Source organism: Patagioenas fasciata, unplaced genomic scaffold, assembly GCF_037038585.1.
Source record: "Patagioenas fasciata isolate bPatFas1 unplaced genomic scaffold, bPatFas1.hap1 Unplaced_236, whole genome shotgun sequence".
Lineage (NCBI taxonomy): Eukaryota > Metazoa > Chordata > Aves > Columbiformes > Columbidae > Patagioenas > Patagioenas fasciata.
In genome coordinates, this window is record NW_027288662.1 from 41875 (window position 1) to 52618 (window position 10744).

General features: G+C 52.8%; 1 protein-coding gene across 6 annotated transcripts; it reads right to left on the reverse strand.

Annotated features, from left to right (window-relative positions):
* Positions 1–1387: 1387 nt before the first annotated feature.
* LOC139826805 (C-type lectin domain family 2 member B-like) lies at positions 1388–8983 on the reverse strand. Of its 6 annotated transcripts, none has more exons than XM_071803188.1 (7): positions 8969–8983; positions 7797–8018; positions 4446–4799; positions 4111–4206; positions 3527–3699; positions 3040–3140; positions 1388–2881 (listed from the first exon to the last, which is right to left on the reverse strand). In XM_071803188.1, exons 3-7 carry the CDS (start codon positions 4543–4545, stop codon positions 2758–2760), a joined length of 594 nt encoding a protein of 197 aa, XP_071659289.1. In that variant the 5' UTR covers positions 4546–4799; positions 7797–8018; positions 8969–8983; the 3' UTR covers positions 1388–2757. The 6 variants fall into 6 exon arrangements, with proteins under 6 accessions (XP_071659289.1, XP_071659291.1, XP_071659293.1 ...); XM_071803190.1 differs by lacking the exon at positions 8969–8983 and adding an exon at positions 6766–7267 and having other exon boundaries at positions 7797–8084; XM_071803192.1 differs by lacking the exon at positions 8969–8983 and having other exon boundaries at positions 3527–3696; positions 7797–8086.
* Between the last annotated feature and the right edge of the window lie 1761 nt (positions 8984–10744).

Sequence of the window (10744 nt, forward strand, 5' to 3'; positions counted from 1 at the left end):
CATTTCTTTTCTGAACCCTCCAACCAGTGGAGTGGGCCCAGCAGTGCCCACTCATCTTTTACCTACGCCAAACCCATTCTTTCATGGCCTTTGAACTGAAAAATAAGCACATGAAAGAGTAATTGTGTTTTGGGGCCACAATGGCACTATGTGTGATCTATAGAAGACCAAGGGCCAGGTGGCTTGTTGGGGGGAAGAAGCCGTTCTCCAGAGGTGACCAGCTGGGAAGAGGGTAGCTGCAAGTCCTTCCGCACCGCTTGGCACTCTCTTAATTAGTGATAAAGTCATAACCCATGTAGACCATGGCAAACGCAGTCAGAGCACTGGTTTGGCTTGAAATTGCCATAGTAAAAAGCATAAAGCTGACATGAGGCCGTATGAGCCTTTGTGTGAGCAAACGGGAGTGGTGGGGGCCATGGTACGCAAGGGTTGGGGAAGGACAGGGTGACCTTTTTCTGCGGCAATTCTGGTGTATGCCACTTCAAAAAATCCCTGGAACTGTGGCCTTGCTTAGCACCTTAACCTGCCTGTTAGTTTGCTAAAGGTTGGAGGGGTTTTACATGGTTTTGTTGGCTTCGGTTTGGTCTGTTTGGGTTTTTTTGTTTGCTTCCAGAAGTTCTGGTGCTGTACGCAGTGGAAAATAGCCATTTTCCCAGCTGTGTGTGCTATAAATGTGTTGAACTAAGGACTTGCAGAGAAGAGTGCCTTCAAAAGTAAAGTGTTTTCACACAGGCTTACTAAAATGCCCTGTGTCAAACTCAGCTGGCTAATGCAAAATTAAATCCATAGGAAGCCACATCTGAGGGACAACTGCCTCGCACCAGACTTTATAGGAGATGACCTCTCAATTAATGTTGTCTGAAATATGAAGAGAAATCCAAGACTACAAATGCTCGCTCACTCTTTGGAGTGAAGATTTCTTTCTTTGCATTTAGAAAACGGAAGCCTGATGCAGAGGCAGTGCTAGCACCTTTTTCTTCATAGTGCTATGTGATGTAGCTACATGTTTGCATCAAGGTAGAGGGTCTCTGGAAAATAGTAACTGCTGGTCTAACAAACATGTGCTATCAGTGTCCTGTGACATAGCATGTTCTGACTCTGTTGCTGTAAGTCTGGATGTCCCTTCTGCTTATCACAGAACGTCCTGTATTGGAAGGGAGCCCCAACGATCATCATGTCCAACTCCTGTCCCTGCACAGGACAACCCCACAGTTCACACCATGCGTCTGAGGGCTTGTCCAGTCTCTTCTTGAACACTGCCAGGCTTGGGGCCGTGACACCTCCCTGGGGAGCCTGTTCCAGTGCTCCACCACCCTCTGGGGGAAGAACCTTTTCCTAATGTTGAACCTAAACCTCCCCTGGCACATCTGCACGGCATTCCCTTGGGTCTCTGTATTCATACCTTTTATTCATAAATCTCTGAGTTCTCCAGGAAAATGTAACTGAGATGAAGGCTTTAGCTGACAGGCAAAATTCACTAAAAGAGAAACTTGTTTTTTAACAAAACCAGGAGACAGACCCACTGACAGGCCCATCTGCAGTTATCAGAGATGATCCTGTCCCCTCTCAGCACCCCACATCTGCTGCCTGCATCCCAGGGACTCAGCTGGAACCTGGGGATGCAGGTGGGAATGTGTGAGCATGTGCCTTGCCACAAGGGTCACTTGGGTGATGGGGATGTCCCCACCCCAACACCCAGAAGTGCTCACCGGCTCTGGTATGGGCAGGAGCCATTCAGCCAAACCCAGCCCTTCCCAGCGGAGGGCATGGAGAGGCCAATCCAGAAGTAGCAGGTGAGATTCTGGAGGATTTTACTTAGGAAATCCTGTACTGGAAGAGAGGGCAGGTGGTAATGCTGAAGTGTCACTGATGGCCATCTTCATCCCCATGTAGACCCATCCCAGGACCAAGCCCCACAGGTGTCCCCCACACTCTGACACCAGCAAAGGCCCTGCAGAGGTTTGGGCACAGGGCTGGTTGCTGACCCCATATTTTGGGGCAAGGCTCCACCCCTTCTCAGGTACCACCAGCCCCAGGCCTCAGTTTCCCTGTCCTGAGCAGCCCTTGGAGAAAGGATGAGTGGCATCACCCTGCTTCTCTCATCACACCCATTATCACCCCGCCTCCCATACTTTCTCTCTCTGACACCACTTTTGCAGGGGGAAACCAACAGACACAACCCGCCATTACCTGCATCCTGGAGAGAACCTGAGCTCCCCATTACTCCCCGCTTCCCCAAGACCATGTAACCATCCTCATCCTCCATGTCACAGAAGAACCAGGAAGGTACAGGGCTGAGGACATGGAGGGGCGAACAGGAAACCAAACCACTGATGACCACTCTCAAGGTATGACCTGTCAGCAGGGCCAGAGCTTCCTGCCACTATTGCAGCTACACAGCCCCAGTTGCCATGGAGAACAGCCCCAACACCTGGTAAAAGCCACAGGGGTGCTTTTCCTCTGGAGAAAGGAAAATGAAGGTACAGGCATGCTGCTTGCAAGGAAAAGGAGAAGTTAGGAAAAAAACTTCTTTCCCCCATCGTGGTTTAACCCGAACTGGCAATACAACCTCGACAGACACTCTCTCTTCCACCCCTCCAACAGGGCAGGGAATCAAAAGGAACAGGAGAAACTTGGATTGAGATAAATACAGTTTAAAAAACTAAAAATAGTAATACACCACTAGTAAATATAAATATAAAACTAGAAGTGGCAAAGTTGTGGAGTTCCCAGCACGGAGAAGGTCCTTTCTCCCCATCAACTATTTGACATCACAGCTTGGGCCTTGCTGCAGAGATAATGGTGGCTCCGGAAACAGTTTGAACTCCAGAGATAATGGTCATTCAGCAAGAAACAAGGCTCTCGGCCCTTCAAAGGGAACCTGCAAGAATAACCAATGACACTGTCAGTACCCTTGGGGAAGCAGCTCTCCCCATAAGCACCTGGAGGGGACAAGGGCTGCCTGCAAGTGACAGTCCCTGTAACCAGGTCCCTGCCACCAGATGGTCTCCCGGGACCCTGGATTGCAATGGGACTCACGTGTCGTTGAAGCTGCTGCCGTCCACCCATTCTGGGCGCCCATCCTGTCTGCGCAGCCCAACCCAGTAATCAATGTTGCCCCTGAGGTGTGACAGAAACTCCTGGAGAGGAAAGAGAGAAGACAACAGTCAGGAGCTGCTGCTGCCCCAGAGTCCCTGTCCCGGCCCCATGTGAGGTCCCAGACAGCAGCACCTCCCACCCAACAGCTGCTCCACCAAGCTCCAGAGCTTCTGCAAGAGTTCCCCAGCCTGGCCAGATATGCTGGTCCTGCTCTGCTGGAGCTCTGCTGTGCTTGTGGTCCCCCTGGCCTCCATGCGGGAGGACACGCTCCCTGGGCTCCACACTGTACCCTGTGCCTCCCTCCCTCTGAGGCCACAGGCCAGAACTGCATCTCTGTCCCTAGAAGAACCTCCAGCCTCCCAGCACCAACCCTGAGGTCTGCACCCAACCCAGACCCCCCACATAGCCACAGCAGCCCCTCACTCACCATTTCCCACTTCCTCTTGATCACAGCCAGTGAAGCCCCCAGCGAGGAGCACCGCTCCTGGCTCCACTCCCAGCTCCCCTCTTCTCTCGAGAGGTAGTAGCAGACATTGCGGTACACAACCCAGTTGTCAGGACAGCACAGCCCCGCAGCTGCACTCGCTCCATCTCTTCCTGCTAGAGAGGGAAGTGGAAAAGGTCAGAGGACTCCACTCCACAGGGACCAGGGCACACAGCTCTATAGGGCAAGGAAGGGGGCAGTCCCAAACTCCCACCATGGGGATCCCTCATTTGCTGCGAGGGACCCACAGGGAGCAGACACCCCAGAGGTTAACAGCCTGCCCCAGGGCACAGCTGGGGGTGTCCCTGCCCCTCCCCAGGACCCCTGGGACAGGGCAAGGGAACAGCAAGCCTGAGGCTCTGGCACAGCCAGCCTGAGGGTCTGACCCGACCACGCTCCCCTCCACCAGCCTTAACCTCACACAGCAACACCAGCTCCAGCCCAGAGGGGAAGGGGCCACATCCAGCCTGGCAGCACACACGGCTCTGTGCTGAGGGGCTGCACAGAGGCAGCTGCTGATCCCTTACCTGACAGCACAGCAACAGCCACTGCCAAAGCCAGGACCAAAGCCACGAGCACAGCCAGCACCACAACATACACTGGATGGAGCGTGCACCACTTGTCTGGAGGAGGAAAAAAGCACCAGCAGTGAGGAACCGTGCTGTCCCAGATCTGACTTGGCCCTCACATCCCCACCATCCCCAACACCAGCTGCCTAGGGAGGCAGAAGGGACCCGCCCCAGGGGACAACCAGCCACAGGAGAGCTGCCAGAGGGATAGATATGTGGTGAGGGCTGCTACAGGTTACTTGATAAGGGCCTGTACTCACCCAGAGCCCTGCACACCCTTCTGCCTGCATTACCTGGCATCTCTTGGTGAACGGACGCCCCTTCGCCCTGGGAACCCAAGGCCTCCTTCAGTTCTTCCTGGGAGGAAGCATGGTCTTGTGTCCAAGGCATCATAACTGATGGCAAAACCTCTTTCCAGTCAAGCTTGGACACAGTTCTATGACAACAGTCGTTATCCTTGTCTTGGCGGATTGCAGAGAACACAATGATGATGCAGTAGATCCAGATGTCTAACTCTGCATATCTAGCAGGGCCACAAATATCAGCCACAGCCAGTCCTGGATGACTCACCGGTTCAAGAAGGTGTTGCCTGCACAACCCTACTCTGTCTCTGCTCTGCCTGTGACACTGCAGACAGTTCCCAGCACCTGGAGATATAAACAGAGTCAGTGATCTGAGGGACCAGCTCTTGAACCCCAGATCGGCCACAAGGCACTCACTGGCTGGGAGCAGCGCCCTTCCCACCGCTCACCCTCCCTGTACCACCACCGGCAGCAGCGCCCCTGCATGGGAAAGCGGGCTCCAGGGCTGAGCCCTCTTCTGTAATGGTTCCCAATATGAAGTAGTTCATCACAGTTCCCTTCTCGGCCCAGCTGGAAGGACAGTGGCAACAGTGGGGGCCCACAAACAGCCGCTCCTCTATCGGCACTAAGAGGAAGAAAACGCCACCCTACATGGAGGAAAGGGAGTGCCAAGAGAGAACAGGGAGGAAGGGGGGGAAGCACAGGGCTGCTTGCAGTGCGAGTGGGAAAAGTGGGAAGAAAGTTTTACGGTGTACTTACACCACAAAGAAACAATTCTGACAACAACCAGTAAAACAATTAACTCGCATTCCTGACAAGCTGCTTGATTTTCAGAGGGGTAATACACAGAAGCATACAATATGTACTGTAAAACTCACAAATAACACATTGAAAGCAAACATTAGCATTCTCTACTGCTAATTTCAACACCAGTGCTTCCTTAGCTTCTAAGTTTTCAACCTGCTTATTGATGGCCTCTTGAAGACAGTCAATGAATTGCATGTAATTCTCACTGGGACCCTGATAGTAGTTATAAAAGATTTGGCTGCTTTGTTGGTTTCAGATACCTCTACTGTAGCTTGATATGCAAGATCTGCTGACTGCCTCAGGATTTCAGAAACTAATAGCGCCTGTAATTGTGGTGTGTCAGTTAGTGTCTGTTCCAAGAGCTGTGGGATACCTGCCCCTTTCAACGAGTCCCCATCGTTCCGCCCTAAATGATCTAGAGCTGTTACATTGCATAGGTCTAATTTTGCTTGAGTCTTTCATAGTTTTTATCTGATCTTGGGGCAATACGTACACATACTCGTTTTCCTGTTAGGTTTAAAAAAAAAAAAATAGCTGCAAACCCCCATCCTCATCCAAGTCATCAGATAACGCGGACTTGAATGGTGCTGTAGAATCGTTGGTAACAGGGGCTTCGGAACAGTGAACAGTCTTGCCAATACTTTCTAGCATCACAATTATCCGTATTACCTGAGTCCCCAGGCGCACCATCATCAAGACCGTATTACCGACTGCTGGATTCACTCGCTATTAGCTGATCTAATCTGTCACACAGTTCTGTTGTCCAGTTCTTATCCAGTGACTCCTTCTGCTCTCTCGTGGAAGTTGGAGGGTTAAAAGACGTTAAAGGCAGATACAAATTGGTAAAAGGACTGATAGTACACTTGTTAACGACTTTAGTATTCTCAGCTTTCACAGGTTCTTTGGGCAAGTTGTCTGACTCCAATCCTCTGGACTTGCTGTTCTCACCACGGTTGGGAAACGGTACAGGAGGCCACCCGCTCGGCATTTTTCCTCCCCTCGCCCCGGAGTGCTGAACTGTCGGGGGTGCCGAAAGCACAGCAGGGGATGGAATAGGGAGGGTATCAAAGACACGAACCGGGTAAACTTCACAGCGGCTTTCAGGGTACTTATCAGGCTGCAACGCTGCAAAAATTCCGGCAGACCGTTCAGCCTTAGGATCTTTTAAGGTAGAGATTATAAACTTCCATGTAGTTACTGATGATTTAGCTTCTTTATCTCCATTGCTGACTTTATCTCATGATTTCTGCCCTATATCATCAAAAAGTTCAAGTTTTGAGTCACTAATGCTCGTAACAGTCTTTTCAGATTTTAATTGCTTCACTGCAGTAATTATCAGTTTCCAGGTGGTTACAAGGCCGAGAATATATTTTTCACTGTGACTAATTGCCTTCCACAACACAGTTCCCACTTTTTCCCGAGTCTCTGTTTGAAAAACTCCTAACAGGTCAGCAGGAAACCCATTGCCTCTGCACCAAATTAATAGTCTTTTGAGGTTACTCACCTCACACTTCACCCCTCTCTTAGAGAGAATATGCGAGAGGAGCCGCAGTATTTCTTCTTCTTCTTGAAAAATATTCTGCCCCATCTCCTCTCACCCCCAGCTGCTCATCGCTTTGGGTGTCCGTTGCAATGATATCGGATCCTTTATCCCTCCTCTGTCACTTCTGTAGCGATCAATCAGGAGTCGCGCAGCCCGCAGACTGCGTCGCAGTCACGGTCCAGCTGAGCCGTTCCAGCTGGGGCTCGCTTCCCACAGCAGTCGTCCCCCTTCTGTAAACTCTCCTTATGGATCACGTCGGAATCACCACTTGCGAGAGCGAAAACTCATGGACTCCACACAATCCAATATGAATTCAAGCGAAGCCATTTATTACAGAAACAAGCCTCCTTATATATGCAGTTATTTCCTGATCACGTGTCCACGCTCCAAGCATGCATTAGCTGATTGGATATTGTCCATGTTCATGAGCTGTCCAAGCGTCCGAGTCTCACTGCTAATAAGTCTGTTGATTGAAGCAATGTTGAGACCTTGTTTTCAGCTTTCGAGCTGACCTTGAAATTCCTTTGAGCCTGGCTAGTTCATAAATAAGTCTCCATCTAATAGAAACCTATCCACACAACAACCTCAAGAAAATCCCTCAGATCTCCCACAGTTCACAACACCGACTGGCTCATCACAGTTCCCTTCTCTGCCCAGCTGGGAGAACAGCGGCAACGGGGGGGGGGCGGGGCGGGCACAAAGAGCCGCTCCTCCGTCGGCACTAAGCGGGAGAAAACGCCATCCTACACGGAGGAAAGGGAGCGCCAAGAGGGGAGCGAGAACGTCAAAGCCCTTCCCCCGCAGCACAGCGCCCTACCGGGAACACGGAGAAATGGGAGAAAAGCACAGAGGAGAAGGAGCGCCAAGCACCGCACCAGCCCCGGCAGCGGCAGGCGCGCAGCCAGCGGGGACTCGGCCCGCCCCGCGCCGCCAGCAGCAGCACCGGCCTCTCCCCGCGCCGCAGTGAGCGACCGAACCCGAGCAGCACCTACCGGAGATCCGCACCGGCGGCGCACTTCCACACACCACCACGCTCCACAGCCACACGCAGATCAGATGCCTTAGTGCTGTTATCGCTTTTACAGGGCTCGTGCTGGAGGGGCGGCCCACGGAAATTCCGCCCCCTCACGTGGTTTTCCCCATTTTTGGGCAGAAACCAAATAACGGGGTGGTGGATAGGGAAATCCCCTTCCTTCAGCAGTGTATCAGTCGGCCTTTAGAGTACGAAGGCATATTAGCTTTATCAATATGTATTAGTTCACATTTTATGCTGCCACGCAATGGGGTAGCATTGCTCGCTCGTCGTCGTCGTCGTCGTCGCCCCGACCCGCCCGCTCGTCGTCTCGACCCGCCCGCTCGTCGTCGTCCTCGCCGCGACCCGCCCGTTCGTCGTCGCCCCGACCCGCCCGCTCGTCGTCGTCGTCGCCGCGACCCGCTCGTCGTCGTCGTCGCCGCGACCCGCTCGCTCGTCGTCGTTGCCCCGACCCGCCCGCCCGCTCGTCGTCGTCGTCGCCCCGACCCGCCCGCTCGTCGTCGTCGTCCTCGCCGCGACCCGCCCGCTCGTCGTCGTCGTTGTCGCCGCGACCCGCCCGCTCGTCGTCGTTGTCGCCGCGACCCGCTCGCTCGTTGTCGTCGCCCTGACCCGCCCGCTCGTCGTCGTCGTTGTCCCGACCCGCTCGCTCGTCGTCGTCGTCGTCGCCGCAACCCGCCCGCTCGTCGTCGTCGCCTTCGACCCAGCCCGGCCTCTCCTCTCCCTCTCCTCTCTCCACCACCCTGCACGCACCCTGCCCAGACCGGCCACAAGGCATTCAGCGGCTGGCAGCATCCCCCTTCCCTCCGCTCACCCTCCCTGTACCACCACTGGGAGGACAGGGGCAACGCGGGGGGGAAGGGTAGGGGGGGCACAAACAACCGCTTCTCCGTCGGCACCAGGGGGAAGAAAACGCCATTCCCCACGGAGGAAAAGGGAGGGCCAAGAGGAGAGCGAGCCCGTCATGGTCCTTTCCCCGCAGCGCCCACCACTGCGCTGGGCAGCGCACCGCCCGACCGGCAGCACGGAGGAGAAGGAGCGCCAAGCACCGCGCCCGACCCGCCCCTGCCTCTCCTCGCACCGACAGCACTGGCCAAGCGCCTCAGTGAGCGACCGAACCCGAGTAGCACCGACCGGAGGTCCGCACCCGCGTTCCGCTTCTGCACAGACACCAGCACGCTCCACAGCACCACGCAAGTCAGCGGATTTTATGCTGTTCCCGCCCTCATAGAGACTTGCACAGCCCGCCCAGCGCTCCGGCCAATCAGCATAAATCAGCAGGACTCCTAGAGTTTTTGCCTCAGATTTTTCCGGGTTCTGCTTGAGCTGGCGGGGAAAAGGGGAGTCGTTATGAAAATCCCCTTCCCTCACCTCTATATCAGTCGGCCTTTAGAGTTCCAAAGCGTATTACCTTTGTCAATACGTATTATTTCACGTTTTGTGCTGCCATGCAATGGGGTAGCAGATTTGTCCTGGAGATTCTGGTATTTATTAAAGAAAGTTGAAGAGTGGCACATCCCTGGAAATAAGAGCTGTGCTCTCAGGAGTTTGGAGCTGCACATGGAGGATAAAGGATCCACCTGTGCAACTACGTGTCCCCACCTGCTGGGCAGCAGGGGAGTTCAAAGGTAACTCAGAGGTGTTGGGTTACCACTGTGCGTATGTCCACTTGGTCTCCGGGTAAAGAGGAGGTTTTTTTGTGCCGTGGTGGTGAGTTCTTTCTGATTGCATCATGCAATTGGATTAATAGGATTGTATCATGCAAGCAGGTCGTATCTACTCAGCGAAAAATCTTCCTGGACAAATAAATTCAGTTAAATCAGACTGGGGTGGTGGGGAAGGGTGTGTATCCATCAGGTCTTCTGATATGCCTTCGAAATGCTGCTGGCCTTGTTGAGAATTAATTACAGCAAGATGGAGCCCAGGCACATGGGGATCAACAGACAAGCAGTGAGAATATACATAAATAGGGTGACTTTGCGAGGTAATTCTTTGTGTGGGTGTTATTCGTGAGTGACACTGTTGTGGTAGCTCAATCCTTACAGGATGTCAAAAAAAATGCTGTAAAAACAAATTTGAGAGTGCCAGCTTGCCTGACGTAAACTCACACACAGGAAAAACTTTCCTTATTTTCCAGCCTCTCTCCTTGGCACAGCTCCAATGTGCATTGTGTTGAGAGTGTTGGACAATTTCCACACTGGATCTAGAAATGCGGACAATCTCGGCAACATCCCGCAGTCTCTGCCTGTGCTGAGAGCAGGATTCTACTGATCTGTGGGGGACTACGGTGGGTCCGTGGATTCCCTGACGGAGGGCATGGGAACAGACATTAGCCTTGAAGATATGAAGGCCTACCTGTGCGTAAAGGAGTATCCGGAGATGTAAGGATGTACCCATGAGAGAGAAGGGAGTAGAAGAGTAACACTGATGATAGCAAAATTAGCCAATGAGATGTTACTGCTGTAACTTGTAACCAATAGCGAAGAGACACATGAATTGGTGAAACTGTATGAAAATGCACTTGTGGCAGTAAATGGCATCTCCTACTTTCATCCTGGAAGAACTTGGTCCATGTCGTTTGTCCGTCTCAGCCACGACATATGGTGACCCCGACGTGATCCTGCCTGAAGAGGATCTCGCATGAAGAGGAGACAGCATGAAGCTGTGACAGCCAAAGAAGAGCTGTGGAGACGGAGCCCGGTACAGCTGATAGAGCAGCCGAGGAGAGCTGCCGAAGATCCGGATCATTGAAAAGACACCACACTAAGAGTTGGTGAGCTACCGAGAACAGGGTGGGGGTGGAACTTATCTAAAGAAGAGGGTATTATATTATCTACATGAAAGTTGCTTCTGAAGAAGCAGGGTATTAGCCCTCTGGAACTGATTTTACAAAGGAAGGACTGTGTTACT

Coding starts and splice junctions, on each gene's coding strand:
- LOC139826805 (XM_071803188.1), bottom strand. CDS start 4,545: ATGATGCCTTGGACACAAGACCATGCTTCCTCCCAGGAAGAACTGAAG. Junction 4,207..4,445: donor CGTTCACCAAGAGATGCCAG/GTAATGCAGGCA, acceptor TTCCTCCTCCAG/ACAAGTGGTGCACGCTCCAT. Junction 3,700..4,110: donor GGCTGTTGCTGTGCTGTCAG/GTAAGGGATCAG, acceptor TTCCCTCTCTAG/CAGGAAGAGATGGAGCGAGT.